Consider the following 16,326-nt stretch of genomic DNA (forward strand, 5'->3'; position numbering starts at 1 on the left):
CGCATTTCCTTTCTGTAATAGCTTTCATTAATGCAATCAAGCTTTCTTTCATTCTCAATTCTCATTCCTGTTCTCTCAATTTCTCTTGACATTGGTTTTCCCGTACGGCACTGACAATCTAGTCTAGCGTACGGAGGGGACCTCAGTTGGCGGACAGCAACTGCACTGACATCAGTTGCTTAGCCTTACGTCGCCCTTCCAAGGAATCTCAGGAAGGCGCCGCGTAACAGTTGGTATCAGAGCCTAGACTTTAATATCAGGCCCTGAAATTGGACTCTATGCGGGCTTGGGCTAGAAGGTTTGGGTTGGGCCATGAGTATTCCTCCCAAAGATGGGTAAAAGAGGAGGGTAAATTAGTAGAGCTACGAGAATTTGAAACCTTTAAAAAGAGTCCAAAATTTTCAGATCCCACCCAAAAGGAAAACGTAGGCGGCAAACTTCACAACAATCCAAAATTCCAATAAATTGTTGCAGTAAAAGGAAATATTACAGATCTGACTAGTATCTTTATCTTCTTCTCAAATCTCTCTCTCTGCTTAGACCGAAAGTTCAAAGGTGCGCTCGTTTTTTTCTCTCCTCTCTGTAATTTGTTTCCCAGTTGTAGTTTGCTTTTCGGGAAAGAGGTCTGGCTTAGAAACCCTAATTTTTTGTCTTCGTCTTTCTTCTCGTTTATCCTTTATCTTCGGTAAATCTTTTTTTTGTTGTTGCTACTCAGCAAAATTACCCTTCTCTTTGCTAACTCGGAGTAAAGATCTGTCTTCAATTGTTTAATTCCTGGGTTAAAAAAAAATCAGATTTTACTTCATCTTATGGATTTATCGGTTGATACGAATTTTGAGAAGCTTTTTTCTCTCTCTTAATCTTATGTTCTTCTATACCCCCTTTTAATATTTGAGAAACAAAAACAAAGTACTGTGTTTTTCCTTTCTTGCTTTTTTAGTGTATGTGACAATTAATTTAGATTTGAAGATGGCGGGGAAAGGAGGCAAAGGACTGCTAGCAGGAAAGACAACAGCGGCGGCAGCAGCTGCAGCAGCCAACAAAGAGAAAGACAAGAAAAGGCCTGTTTCTCGTTCATCACGTGCTGGTCTCCAGGTAATATTTTTTTCACCTTCTTACATTAAAAGATTTGGGTATTAGAGTTTTTCTGTTGAAGGGTTTCATAGAAGGTGCAAAATTAAGTTAAAACTGGTTGAAAGTTTGTATGCCTTTTCATACTGTGGTTGCTTGTTCTGTTTATTTATGTAGTTTATTTGTCTTAAAGATAGTACTGCTTCATATATTCTCCAAGGACAGTAGGAAAATGAGAGCTAGTAGTATTTGTCAGCATGGTAGTATTAGTAGTACAGAAACTAGTGCTAATGTTAGCAGATTAGAGTGCTTGTTCTGTTTCATTATGCTTGTATATGTATAATTTCTTTTGATTCTAATTTGATTTGAGAATATAATTTGCCAAGTGAAAGATTATTAGTTGTCTATTCATGTATAGATATGTGTTGAGTTAATTCCTCAAATGAACATTCAACTCGGCGAAATTAATATATCTTTTTTTTTTGGGTCCCAATAATGTCACTCAACTTCATATATTTATCTTTCAAATTATGGATAGAAAATCACTTTAAAAGTTACTTAAAATGGTTTTTGATATAAAATCATTTACCGTCTCTACTATATAATAAAGTATTAGTAAATAACAAAGCAAGGGTCCCACTTATTAAACAAAAATGTAGAATCTTTGTGATTTCCACCCAATAGAATATCATTCCATATATCCGAATATAACGATAAAATATAGTCAAGTTAATATAGTTTAAAGCATACTGGTAATATTAATAATATGGGTAAGAAACATAGAACTGAATGAGCTGTGGGTGTGGGGTTCCTTTTTTTGGTGAGTTTTCTGAATATTGATATCTAGTTCTAATCATCAAGAGATAACAATTAGGATCCTTTTTTTCTTCTTTGAGGATTCATAGAAATTGAAAGATTATCTCTGATTTGGGGAAAATGTAACCTTTTTTTCCTTACAGATTGTATTATCTCCCATATGTTGCTCCTTGACATTCTTATTCAAAATATTGAAGGGTAGATTTTCCCTCTTGAATGGAAAAAACAACATGAATTAGACTTTACACAATATTAACATGAAAAGTTAATCTATCAAATATTAGATGGGTTAGGGATTGCTAGTCCTTTGGGATTGCCTTTTCTATTCCTTTTTTTCTTCCTGTTTCTATTTCTTCCCACTGATTATTCCAATTCCTCTTTAAGTCTTTGAATTCAACAGAAGTTGATCTAAGTGACAAGCAAAGACAATCAAAATCAGGATTTTATATTTATGTATATTCTGGAACTCATGACACTTTCTTTTTGTTTCTTTTGAAGTTAATAGAATAAATAAAAAAAAGTAAAACAGCTAAACAATACTAATGAAATCAGTAAGGGACAAATAGTCAGTTATAATTATTTTATACATTAATGATAAAAGTACGGTTAGTGGGTTTATATCCAAAATCATTTCAAGTAATTTTTAAAGTGGTTTTCTATGTTACTTTGTAAACGTTCAGTGAATTTATTGGGGAAAAAAATGAATTTACAGTTAGACCTCTCTATAACAACATCCTTATATAACAACACTTCACTATAAAAGCCAAGCTTTTCTGGAATCAATTTTTATGTTATGTTATAATATATGTTATAATATATGTTCTCTATAACAACATTTTGCTATAACATCAAAAAATATTCGGAACAAATGAGGTTGTTATAGATATGTTTGACTGTACTAGATAATTTCATTAAGTTGAGTGACCATTTGAGGAATTAACTGGATATGTATATGTTACCAAACTATATAGCCAAGAGTACAAGGACAAGTATGACAAAGATAATAAATAGATGTTATCTGTAAAAATCCAGTCTGCTTGTCCTTGGCAGTGTAAGGCTAAATAACACTTTTAAATGTGTAAATTACATTTTTGATATATGTCCAAATTGTCTTTACCTTTTGGCATGAACATCATCTTTCGACTCATGTTGTACAATGAACACTCTGACAATAGCATTAAGATATCTATCTAATCAAGGCTGCATCATAGAAGAGTATTTCTCACAGTCGTGTGACATTCCATTTGCAAAACTGATATTTGGCTTTGTGAAATCAGTTTCTAGCTAGGACATTTTCATCTTCCCTGCATTTAGCACAATGAACAGAAGTCCTTTATGAATGTTGGTGTTGGTATTAGTATAAATTTTCCCTTGATATATTGTACACTGCTTGATATGATTTTTTGACACGTTTGGGGGATTATAGTTTCCAGTGGGTAGAATTCACCGACAACTCAAGTCAAGAACCTCAGCCCACGGAAGGGTAGGAGCGACAGCAGCTGTTTACTCTGCTGCAATTCTGGAATACCTGACAGCAGAGGTTCTTGAATTGGCTGGTAATGCAAGCAAGGATCTCAAAGTGAAGAGGATCACACCAAGGCACTTGCAGCTTGCCATTCGTGGAGATGAGGAACTCGACACCCTTATTAAAGGGACCATTGCTGGTGGTGGTGTTATCCCTCACATTCACAAATCACTCATAAACAAGACCACCAAGGAGTGAAATGTTCCCGCTTTTAAATTTGTTGTCTATTGACTTAATGACAGTTTGTGTTAGTGTCTTTTGTTCTGTTCTCTGGTTTGATAATAGTAGTCTTGTGTAATTCAATTTAGGAACATTTTCAGCTTCTCAGTGTCATGTTTGATCAAGTCAACTTGTAGGATGTAGGACACTGGAAATGTTAATTTGACATTTATATCATCTTGTTGTTTGTTGGTATGTATGTCGTTGGACCTGTTGTAAATGCTTGTGATTTTAGTGGTTTGTTTAGAAGATCTACAATCTTGTGACAACATAAAGAAGGTGTACCTGCATTTGTCTAGGAAAGGGCTTCTTTTGAATCAAATTACAGCATGAACTTGTGATTTTGTCTCGGCGGCTGAACTGCATCCTTTTATCACAGAGCCTATGTTTGTGGATTTTGAAGTTACTATATTATATTGTACTTGTCTGAGTTTGAGATCGACTTAATTGTATTAAGCTTAATAGTGGTGTACAATAGGGCATTGCGAAAATTCGAATTGAGAGCACTCAAAATGCCAAACTTAGGCTGAATTGATTTGGAAGTATCAACATAATAGTTAAATTGTTTTTAAATATATAAAAACAACATTATCTTTCGAACAAATTAAAAGTATATCACATACGATGACGAGGGAGAGTGGAATATACGGGTAATTAGAGCTTTAGGAAAAAGTTGATCCAGAAATTATTATAGAATGGTATTTCAATTTTCAGGTGAGGCAGAAATTATGCTAAGTAATCTTGATTAGTGAACCGGTCGACACAAGAGATGTGGATTCTATTTTATGATATGATGTCTTCCACTGAAGATAAAAAGAGACGAAAAAAGATAAATAGAAGAAGGGAGTGCTCTCTCGAAGGAAAGGGTGCAGAGGTATCTTCTTGCCTACTTTTCTTTTATCTCCTTTTTCCTAGAAAAATTAAATATGTTTAAAAGTTTAAATAAATTCTAAGCACCTAAACCTAATTTTTATGATAAATATAACAATTACTAATTTAAGAAAAGAAATACTAGTATATACTTATTCAATCGTTGCATGATGTAAGCAACTTTATACTAGCTAGATTTCTAGTTCACTTGAGGTATCAAGATTTAGAGGATGTCTTAATATACTCTTACATTCTCTTTTGTTTGTTTGTATGTACCTCTGATCGCCCATAATTAAATACTTACTATAAATTGGTCATTATCTCCCACAATTTGTATTAGGGGTGTACATAGGTCGGATTGGTTCGGATTTTACAATTACCAAATCAAATAAATTGTGTCGGGTTAATAAATTTAAAGACCAAATCAAACCAATAAAAAACTCGGGTTTTTCAATCTCGGTTTTTCTCGGGTTATTCGGATTTTTCGGATTTTTTCCCGGTAAAATCTTCGTAGAACAAAACATATAACGTATGCTCAAAATATTTCTTTGATCCTAGTAAGATACAACTATACAAAGTACTTTCCAAGAACATAATATAAAATATGAGATGTGTCATGGCATTATCCTAAAATATTCAACAATAAAGACAATAAACTTATGAAATGTAAATATTGCTAATTAAAAAGCCATAATAAAAATAACATAATCAAAAAATACTAAGTCATGCTAAATTAAATAGACTAATAAGGGAGTATTAATTATATGACTAAATGCTAAAGAAAAATAAAAATATGTTATGCATTTTTATCTAAATTATTGCAAAATAAAAAATACATATTCAATACATTCCCGTTCGTAATATTGAATTCAATGTCTTTTGTTAGCATTAGTATTGATTTGATTTTGGTTTGGGCTTTTGTTAGCATTATTTAATTTACTAATATTAATGGCTATAAAACTTATTGGAGAATTCAAAAGTTCTAAGTCCAACCTTGAAATAATACCTTAAAAGATAAAATTATGAAATTTTCTAAGAAATATTTATAAATTACATCACAATAGGTATATTTATATATTAAATATATCTAAAAAATTTATATATGTAATGTCGGGTTGGTTTGGTTTCGGTTTGACTTTCTTAGTTAAAACCAACTCAACCCAATTATGGTCGGGTTTTTTATTCCAACACCAAACCAAATCAAACCAAACCAAACCATAATGAGGTTTTTTTCTCGATTTGACTCGGATTATCGGGTTGGTGCGGTTTGTCGGTTTCCTTTGTACCCCTAATTTTGTGGTATCATTTATATTCCTCTACTAATCCAAATTAAAGTTGCTATTCATCACAAGGAGCGTTTTTCTCACTCTCTCTCTCTCTCTTTCTCATGGAGGCAAATCTTGTTCTACCCTACCGTAGCTTTTCAACAGCATCCATTAGAAACAGACATAAGATGAATACTTATAAATACAAAAAAATACCATATCCACTATGCTCCATATTAACGAAGCTACCAGCAAATAATCAAAATCATAATGCAGAAACAACCACAACCAGTTGTTCCAAAAATGTTTACAAAGATAATTGGTTCGATCGTCTCGCCATTAATCATCTCTCTCAAAGCATACAAGCTACCACAGGTAAATTAAGATACTAGTCGATCTCTCTAGCTCCTTTAATTTATCTTATTTAATGTTTTTTTTTCTAAAATTAATTTATAGGATTAAGAAACAATAAGAGTGGATATGAAGGGTTGGCGGAGGCTGCAACGATGGTGTATAGCAACTTTAACTCAAGGCGTCAAGTAAATATTGTTGTTGATGCTCTTCAAAGGGCATTCCCTATGCCTATTCTTTCCCTGGTAAGTTCATGTCTTTTTTTTTTCTTTCTTAATTCACCTTTGAAAACAACTCCTCCTTTAATATTACACTACTAATGAAAACTTTCTTTTACACTATCATAAACTTTTCTTCTACACTATCGTCTATATAATTTAAATCCAATTTTTAACGTGTTTACTTTTTTATCTTTTTTTTTAAACATGTTCGTATTATCATCATTTCTTAGTGTAATTTCTGAGTCAGTTTTATGAATGGACACTAAACTCACTTTATTGTACTAAAGTTATTAAATTATATTTTTTGTTACGAAAAAATTAATCACCTTACAAAAATACCACAAAAGTTATTAAATTACTTTTTATAACAAAAACGATACTCAACTTTTGCCTAATATCATAGAAGGTCATTAGGAGGAAATAAAAGAGACATTTTATATGATACATAAGCAAAGTTATAGTGAATTTTGTGTTACATAAAAATTATTTAGTGACTTTCTGTGATATTTAGGCAAAATTGAGCGAACAGATTAGTGACTTTGGCGCAATAAAATGAATGTTAGAGTAAACATCTATGAAATTATCCCTGCAATTTTATAACATGCACGTTAATATTTAGGCAGTAGGACAAAAGTTAGATGCTTCTCGTTTCCAAGTACAGCTTCATATCTGATAACTTTGGTTTTATCATCGATCCTTTCTTGTTATTAACTTCTATCACCCAATTGCACTTCCAACTGGAAAACCCCCTTTTTAATGCTATTATTATTTCGTAGGAGTATTATTTAAAGGCAACCACTGCTCCATGGCCCGTCTATATTTTTCTTTAAAAAAAACAGAAATTATTAGGTAATGGGACAAAGACAGAAAGAGCACATAAAACAAGTTGCTTAAAATATTTTCCTATCCAACAAATCGGTAATTATTATGCCTTTACACAATATTGGTAGTCATGACTCGGGATGACATGTTGGTGATGTTTAAAAATAATCGAGAAGTAAAACGTGAAAATTCTTGTAGCTTGTTACTTGAATACTATACTTCATTAATACATTTGCTTTTTTCTAGCGAAATTAAAAAAAATATATATATATATATATATATATATATATATATGTGGATCGTAATGAATTTTTACATTATTAAACATGTATCAGTAACTTGTCTTATTTTTATATTATTATCTCACTTATTACCTGCTGTTCCTATAGATATATATATATATAAACTAAAGCAATAACATGGAAATTAATGTTGGTATTGCTAAACAGATGAAGATGGTACTACCACAATCTAAGTGGGCAAGAGAGTATTGCGCTGCTTTCACCACAGTCTTCTTCGCTTGGCTAGTGGGACCCTGTGAGGTACGCTCTGAAATATTCCTAATTTCCAAGACATTAATTATTTGTGAAAGGAACCTTGTTAGAAGGTGACAAATTGAAAATAAATACTAAATATTGTGCATATGGAATGGAATAACTATTAAACTAGTGATAACAATGGCAATAACAACGAACAAAAATGAAACAACCACAGGGCCTTAAAAGCTCACAGTAACACACGTGCACATATGTTTGCCACTAGGGGTGTACAAAGGAAACCAACAAATCACACTAATCCGATAATTCGAGTCAAATCGAGAAAAAAAATCCGGCTATGGTTTGGTGTTGGAAAAAAAACCCGACCATAATTGATTTGATTTGGTTTTAACTAAAGAAAGTCAAACCGAAATCAAACCAATCCGATATTACATATATAGAAATTTTAGATATATTTAATATATAAATATACTTATTGTGATGTAATTTATAAATATTTCTTAAAATTTTTCATAATTTTATCTTGTAAGGTATTATTTCAAGGGTGGACTTAGAGCTTTTGAATGCTCCAATAATTTTTATAGCCATTAATATTAGTAAATTAAATAATGCTAACAAAAGTCCCAACCAAAATCAAATCAATACTAATGCTAACAAAAGATATTCAATTCAATATTACGAATGAGAATGTATTGAATATCTATTTTTTGTTTTGCAATAATTTAGATAAAAATGCATAACCTATTTTATTTTTCTTTAGCGTTTAATCATGTAATTAATACTCCTTCATTAGTCTATTTATTTTAACATGACTTAGTACTTTTAGATTATGTTTATTTTTATTATGGCTTTTTAATTAGCAATATTTATATTACATAATTTTATTGTCTTTATTGTTGAATATTTTAGGATAATGCCATGACACATCTCATATTTTGTATTATTTTCTTGGAAAATACTTTATATAGTTGTATCTTACTAGGATTAAAGAAATATTTTGAGCATACATTATATGTTTTGTTCTACGAAAATTTTATCGGGAAAAAAAATCTCGAAAAACCCGAAAACCCGAGTTTTATTGGTTGGTTTGGTCTTTAGATTTAATAACCCGATACAATTGGTTTGGTTTGGTAATTGTAAAATTTGAACCAACCCGGCCTATGTACTCCCTTATTTGCCACAATGCTGTGCAAGTCAAATGGAAGTAACCATCACGGGCGGAGTTACAATATTAGGTACGGGTTCAACAAATTCAATAACTTTTGCTTTAATCTTGTATTTGTTTAAGAAATGTATTAAATATGTATAAATTACCCGATAAATAATATCTATTAAATATGTATTTGATCTAATAACCCCGCTGAATAAGAGGCGAAACAATCTCCTCTTCTTCCTTCATCACTCTATGGGTGTGTTTGGTATAACGGAAAATATTTTCCGTGGAAAATATTTTCTTGGAAAATAAGTAGTAGTCTTATTCATTTTCCGGTGTATGGTACGCAAATTAAGGAAAATGACTTTTCAAGAGTATTTATAAATAATTTAGATATAATAAACATGAAGGCATAAACTTTCAAATCAATAACCTTCCGAACCCACAAATTTCATAAATTTTTGAACTGTTAAACTTTCGAAACCGCGAAAATTCGAACCCGTAAACTTTATAATTTCTAAACCCGTAAACTTCCAAACACATAAACCTCCGAACTCATAACTTTGGAACTTGTAAATTTTTGAATCTTTAAACCGATAAATAAAATAACTAAAACTGAAAAATATATTTAAAAATATTTTTTTTCGGGGGGGGGGGGGGGGGGCAAGTGATTGCAGAAAAACGAAAAAACAGAAATTTAAAATTGCAAAAAAAAAAAATATTAGGTAAAAAAATTAATTTTTTTTGCTGGAGGTGGGGTGGGATAGAAGGGTAGTAGGGTGGGTGGTAACGGAAAAACTGAAATTTGAAAAACAAAAAAACCTTTTTTGGAGAGAGGAGGTAGAGTGGGTTGGTGAGGGTGGGGAAGGTTGGGAAGGAGTTTTGGAAAATATTTTCCCTTCTTTTGATAAGGAAAATATTTTCCTTCAATTGAAGGAAAATGAGTTCATAAAGAAAATATTTTCAAAAACATTTAACCCAACCAAATATGGAAAAATTGGAAAATATTTTCCGGAAAATATTTTTCTTCATATCAAACACACCTTATATCTGCAGCCCTTTTCTTGGTGTAGGCGAGACAAAGTTTTTTTTAGTCTTCTGCGAACCCAATAACTAAAATGAACGCTAGCAATGAATTTATTAGCAAGTTCAGAACTCATAAACTTCAAATTCTGGCTCATGTATTACCAAGATTTCTTAATCATTCTCTTATGCTTCAAGGTGAAAGAGTCAGAGTTTAAAGGGAGAAAGGAAAACACAGTGGTCCACATAAAAAAATGCAGGTATTTATCTATTTCTCTGTCCATTCTTTGAGATTGTCTATTGTTATGGTGATGGTATATGAATTCACTATTTGTTTCAACAAACATAAGTATTCTATAGTAATTCCCAAACCTCTTTCCATTATTCACAAATGAAATACTTTGTAGGTTTCTGGAGGAAACGAATTGTGTGGGGATGTGCACTAACCTATGCAAGATGCCTTCTCAATTGTTCATCAAGGATACATTAGGAATGCCAGTGAACATGGTGCCAAGTAAGTATACCAAATGATAACACGTAGTTGTACTTTCTTTAAAAACAAATCATTATATACCCATGTATAATATGCACCATATTAAAGTATTGCAAGAAGTTCAACAGCATTACTTCATCAAGAATATTGAGAACATTTGGTATAATTTTCCATAGTTGATGTAAATATACTATAATCATATTAGATCATTTAGGCAAGCATAAGACATAATTCATTGCCCTAAAAGAGCAGCCCGATGCACAAAGTATCTCGCATTCACGTAGCGTTCGAAGAAGGGCTATATCGCGAGGGGTGTGATGTAGGCAGTCTGGCAGATTCCACTGCTTGAACCCGTGACCTATAAATCATACAGAAATAACTTTATCATTACTCCAAGACTCCCGTTCACATAATAAAATATTGACTTCTTGCCTCCTCTAAGAATAAGTTTAAACCACCTTAACCAATTGAAAAAGTAATAGTATCTGCACTAGAACTTGGAGACTTTGCATATCACTTCAATGGGAGGCCCCACCTTGATGCCACTAAAGGTGCAATTCTGAAAAAGTATCATCATAGTGCTGTTGAAAATTGTAGCAAATAGCAGACAATAATTTGTAATTTTTAGGTCAACAAGAATCCAACGTGAGGGTTATCATAAATTGACTAGTTTTACATTAACCGTTAATCTACTATGATTCTTCTCCGCCCTCCTATATTCGGGCTTGAGACTAGCAATGTGTGCAAACTCGCACAAACGGACTTAGATGGATTGACATGGACAGTGGGAATTCAATAATAGATTCCAACGTGCTTAGAAGTTGAGGCATAGTTGTTGTAGTTTATGCCAACAAGAATCCAACCGAGGCAAAGGAGGGAGGAGGAAGAAGAGGAGAAAATTTTGAATGATACTGTTTCCTGATAGTCTGTCCACTAATTGGACTTGTCTCACAATGCTAAGTGATTCCTTTTTCAAATTTAGGAAAGTAATAGTTGATGCACTTCCCATCCCCACATCCAATCATTTTTCCATGACCTACACTAATAAAAGAGCCAAATTCTACATATAACAGATGTTGACACCTTTGGTTAATTTGCAGACTTTGATGATATGAGCTGTGAGATGATATTTGGGCAGGATCCTCCTCAACCAGATACAGATCCAGCATTTGTGCAGCCATGCTACAAACTATGTAACTACTTTTTCAACTACCATAGTTGCAAATTTCTATTAACAGATTCAAATCTATGCCCTTCTTCTCTTTAGCTAGAGCTTATCTGAACTTTCTTATTTATACCCAACGCAAGCTGACATTTCAGGAAAACAAATAAAAATATCATGGATAGCGGGTGTGCCAGATATGTTACTTATGTTTTTTGCTACAAAATTCGTGCAGGCAAACTTAGCAATAAACACCAAAGGGATTGCAACAGTCAAGTGAAAAGGAAAGATGAGGAGATTTCATAACGCCGTTCATATATCCTTTCAATTTACTTTCATTTGAAAGCTGTTATACTTAAAAGAATGAGTAGCATATGAAAACATCGGTAACTGGAAGAGGTGTCAACGTACAGGAACCAATAAGCATACACATACATGTATTACCAGATAAATTTCTGAATATTGTTTGAAATTATTCGATTGCATGTATGAATTTGTCTTCAGAAAGTAGACCAAAATCTAAAGAAATAAGAAAACTGCAGCTATATGTTTCAACTTCTGGTCAAGTGAAAACAGATCGAGTACTCAGGGGAAACTATAACATAAGAATATTAGGAAAAGAAGAAGAAAACTGTAAGCTCAGAAACTTAGATATCCAACAAACCGTGCTGATTATTGCTCCACATAAACTAGAGTACTAGACTAGATATTTATATGAACCCAAACAAACGTCATAAGGGCTAATTACATTGTCACAAAATTATTTCGAGCTGCCATTTCTTAGTAGCAGTATGACAATCAGAAATGAACATATATGGTAATGAAGAACCAAAGAATGCTTCAACATATTGAAGTTGCACAAGTGTGATTGCAGCAATTTCCTTTAACAGTTAGATGTTGTTGGTCCAATAAGTAATTTTTTTCAAAGACTTTGTCTTCCATCTCATCCAGCTTGAGGTTATAGTCTGAAGTGTAACCTCACAATTTTGGATGATCACCAACAAACATATTATAAAGCAGACGCTATGATTTGTATAATCTGGCAACAGAAGCCAATTAGTGAATGAAAATGCAATAGACTAGAAGCAGAGGCAGAGCAAACTTAAAATTTGTACATATGTAATGATTTTTTTTAACACAAATGCACTGTTTAAGCAAAAACTACTACGAACCCGTTCCTGGGCTTCTAGCCCCCCCACCCCCACCCCTGACTAGAAGGATCCAGAAGGCGAGTAAGATTGGATATCTGATGTGGTATCTTCTTCTGTGCGCATATAGTTGAAACTGAAAGGTGGTTTTATGAATCCTTTGATGGACTTTAGACAGGTATTGCATATTCTTACTGCTAAGGCCTATTGGGCAATGCAATAATTCTTGTTTTGGTAAAGAGTGAAAAAAATCTTTTGTAGGGGTTGAGGGGTAGCAAGGGTGGACCTAGGTTGTCTGCCAACTTCATTAGCTAACGACCGAGAGAGCACATTTCTGCATCACTGACACTGAATATTGATGTACCAGCCTTCCCCCGATGCACAAATACCAAGTAACTTTGTCCACCGAAGCTTAGGCTGTTAAAAAGAAATCAGCTAGTTTATTGATTGCTAGCCCAGACTCTTGGGTGCATCAAGTTGCAATAAAATACTGGAGAATTCAGTAATGACTTTTCTTCTTCACATTAACATATAAGAAAAAAGTTATTCAGTTATGTCAACTCAAAATGTGAATGAAATCCAGCAAACATCAGAACACCATAAAATATTAGAGATGTGAGATCTACCACTTCGCCATTCATGGAACTATCTGTAAACATAAACTTAATTCATACCAGGATCTTGAACACGATAATCTTACACAAAATCGTTACAGAAAACATACATGAATCGTAAGCTATTATCGTGAAGTGGAAGCGTTAATTCAAAATTGGTTTCTCGCCCCTTGCCCTAACTTTACGTTACCGCCGCCTTTAGTGATGGAAGAAAGAAATAAAATACGGTTACGCTAATGGGTGGGGAGAGGTCCAATTTATAGAGGTTCTTATTTAATCCGATACGTCCATCAAGTAACCGATCCGACGGATGAGATTTGATCATTAATTAAATATTAATTATGGGCCTTAAACTTAGTGGGCCACCAATAAATTAACGTAAGAAAATCTTACATTCTCTCACTTGGCCCAATAATCACATAATATTAATATTTAATATAGGAACATTAATTGTGCATAAACAAATCTTTTCTATAATGTCCATCATAAATACCATAACACGATAAACTACTAAATGTGAGTTATGGTGGTTATATATAATTTGTCTACATACTCCCTTCCATATGCTACAACATTAACAACTAATCGTATCAGGTCCATAAGTTATAAAATATTATGGTCCACAATAATGTCTCATTGAGACTTATCCTGTAATATCTCAAAACAATAATGTGCACACCATTATGAGAATCAGGACACCATTAATGTATATCAGAAATACATAAATGAGCTCAGAGTGTCAAAACATCATAAATACATCAATCATAAATACAACCAAAACACATTCTATGTACATGTTCTTTAAATATCTTTGGTTGTAAACTTTTCGTTAACAGATCTGCAATCATGAGATCAGTTGTAATATGCTCAAGTGACACTCTTTGTTTCTGAACTTCCTCCTTGACGGTAAAGTACTTTAATTCCATATGTTTGGCACCTTTGGAGTACTTATCGTTCTTGGAGAAGAATACTGCTGCAGAATTATCACAGTAAATTTTCAGCGGCTTGGTAATGGTATCGACAACTCCAAGTCCTGAAATAAAGTTTCGCAGTCATAATACATGAATTGTGATTTCAAAACATGCCACAAATTCTGCTTCCATCGTGGATGTAGCAATGACAGACTCTTTGGCACTCTTCCACGATATTGCTCCTTCAGCTAATTGGAACAAATAACCAAACATGAATTTTCTAATGTCAATACATCTAGCAAAATCTGAATCCGGGTATCCAACAACTTCCAAATGCTTGGATCTCCTATACATGAGCATGTAATCCTTCGTCCCTTTCAGGTACCTCAAAACTTTCTTTGCAGCTTTTCAGTGATCAATTCCTGGGTTACTCTGATATCTTCCTAGCATTCCGACCGCAAAACTAATATCTGGTCTTGTGCAGGTCTGAGCATACATCAGACTACAAACAATTGAAGAGTAAGGAATTGATCTATTTCCTTTCGTTCTACATCATTCTTAGGGCATTGCATGAAACTAAATTTGTCCCCTTTTTGAATTGGAACAATTCCTGCTGAACAATTGTTCATATTAAATCTCTCTAGAATTCTTTTGATATAGCCTTTCTGAGACAATCCCAATAATCCTTATGATCTATCACGGAATATTTCTATTCCTATCACATAGGATGCCTTACCCATATCTTTCATTTCAAAATTGTTAGAGAGAAAATCTTTAGTCTCACGCAATATGCCTAAATCATTAGCAGGAAGTAGAATATCATCAACATATAGGATAAAAATATAAACTTTCTCCCACTGATCTTTTGGTATATACACTGATTAATGGCATTTTTCACAAATCCAAAAGATGTTATGGTATCACTAAACTTTATATACCATTTTCGTGAGGCTTGTTTAAGTTCATATATTGACTTCTTCAGTGTACATACCATTTGACATTTTCCTTTAGTTTCGAAACCCTCTAGTTGATCTATATAAACTTCCTCCTCGAGGTCTCTATTAAGAAGGGCAGTTTTCACATCCATTTGATGTAACTCTAAATCATAATGAGCCACCAAAGCCATAATAATTCTTAACGAGTCTTTCTTTGAGACCAGTGGAAAGGTCTCTTTATAATCAAGCCTTTCTGAGTATAATCCTTGGCAACAAGTCTGGCTTTGTATAGTTCAATATTGCCATTTGAATCGCGTTTGGTCTTAAAGACCCATCTACACCTGATTCTTTTAGAACTTTCTGGCAATTCAACAAGATCCCAGACATTATTGTATTCCATGAATTTTAACTCTTTCTTCATGGCATCAATCCATTTGTCGGACTCATTACTTTCTATGGCTTGTGAAAATGAAATCAGATCCTTATTAAGACCAATGTCAAAATTTGACTCTTGCAAATAAACCACGTAATCATCCGAAATAGCCGATTTTCTAACTCTTTGAGATTTTCTTAATAGCATTTCTTGTGGTTTATTTGTCAGATATTTGTGAGTTAGTTTCTTCACGAAGTGTTTCATCCAAATGTTGCTCGGTGTTATCAAAGTGTTCTTCAACAACTGGAACAATATTTGGTATTTGTGTGGAAGTAGGCACATTCGTGGGTAATAGTATATTGACCCCCACCTCTTTTATTTTCACACTTTGCTTTTCAACACTCCCACTAACTTCACCATTATCAATGAGTCTTGCATTACTGGTTTTAACAATTCTCGATCTATGGTTTGGACAGAAAAACACATACTCTTTAGATTTCTCTGGGTAACCAATAAAGTAACCATTTACTGTCTGAGAATCTAATTTCCTTTCTTGTGAATTATAAACTCTAGCTTTCGTTGGGAAACCCCAAACATGCAGGTGCCTTAAACTAGGTTTCCTTCCTATCCATAATTCAAAAGGGGTCTTTGGAACTACCTTACTAGGAACCCTGATTAATAAATATACAACGGTTTTAAGAGCATATATCCAAAATGACTTGGGTAATGAGGAATTACTTATCATACTCCTAACCATATCCATAAGTGTTTGATTACGCCTTTCTGCAACACCATTTTGTTGAGGTGTTCCTGGCATAGTATAATGTGCACATATGCCATGTTCCTCGAGGAACTTT

General features: G+C 33.2%; 2 protein-coding genes across 4 annotated transcripts; both read left to right on the plus strand.

Moving 5' to 3' along the window:
- The first annotated feature begins 395 nt into the window (after positions 1 to 395).
- LOC107771868 (putative histone H2A variant 1) lies at positions 396 to 3,830 on the plus strand. Of its 3 annotated transcripts, none has more exons than XM_016591330.2 (3): positions 396 to 555; positions 970 to 1,095; positions 3,314 to 3,830. In XM_016591330.2, exons 2-3 carry the CDS (start codon positions 970 to 972, stop codon positions 3,608 to 3,610), a joined length of 423 nt encoding a protein of 140 aa, XP_016446816.1. In that variant the 5' UTR covers positions 396 to 555; the 3' UTR covers positions 3,611 to 3,830. The 3 variants fall into 3 exon arrangements, with proteins under 3 accessions (XP_016446816.1, XP_016446814.1, XP_016446815.1); XM_016591328.2 differs by having other exon boundaries at positions 398 to 555; positions 962 to 1,095; XM_016591329.2 differs by having other exon boundaries at positions 399 to 555; positions 941 to 1,095.
- Positions 3,831 to 5,844: 2,014 nt separating this feature from the next.
- On the plus strand, positions 5,845 to 11,995 carry LOC107771869 (beta-carotene isomerase D27, chloroplastic). Its single transcript, XM_075243733.1, has 7 exons — positions 5,845 to 6,141; positions 6,223 to 6,362; positions 7,610 to 7,702; positions 10,032 to 10,093; positions 10,241 to 10,347; positions 11,427 to 11,519; positions 11,724 to 11,995. The coding sequence occupies exons 1-7, from the start codon at positions 5,889 to 5,891 to the stop codon at positions 11,792 to 11,794; spliced, it is 819 nt and encodes a 272-aa protein (XP_075099834.1). The 5' UTR covers positions 5,845 to 5,888; the 3' UTR covers positions 11,795 to 11,995.
- The last annotated feature ends 4,331 nt before the right edge of the window (positions 11,996 to 16,326 follow it).

The sequence above is a fragment of the Nicotiana tabacum genome, chromosome 22, assembly GCF_000715075.1.
Source record: "Nicotiana tabacum cultivar K326 chromosome 22, ASM71507v2, whole genome shotgun sequence".
NCBI lineage: Eukaryota > Viridiplantae > Streptophyta > Magnoliopsida > Solanales > Solanaceae > Nicotiana > Nicotiana tabacum.

Coding starts and splice junctions, on each gene's coding strand:
- LOC107771869 (XM_075243733.1), top strand. CDS start 5,889: ATGGAGGCAAATCTTGTTCTACCCTACCGTAGCTTTTCAACAGCATCC. Junction 6,363..7,609: donor CTATGCCTATTCTTTCCCTG/GTAAGTTCATGT, acceptor ATTGCTAAACAG/ATGAAGATGGTACTACCACA. Junction 7,703..10,031: donor GGCTAGTGGGACCCTGTGAG/GTACGCTCTGAA, acceptor TTATGCTTCAAG/GTGAAAGAGTCAGAGTTTAA.
- LOC107771868 (XM_016591330.2), top strand. CDS start 970: ATGGCGGGGAAAGGAGGCAAAGGACTGCTAGCAGGAAAGACAACAGCG. Junction 1,096..3,313: donor CATCACGTGCTGGTCTCCAG/GTAATATTTTTT, acceptor GGGGGATTATAG/TTTCCAGTGGGTAGAATTCA.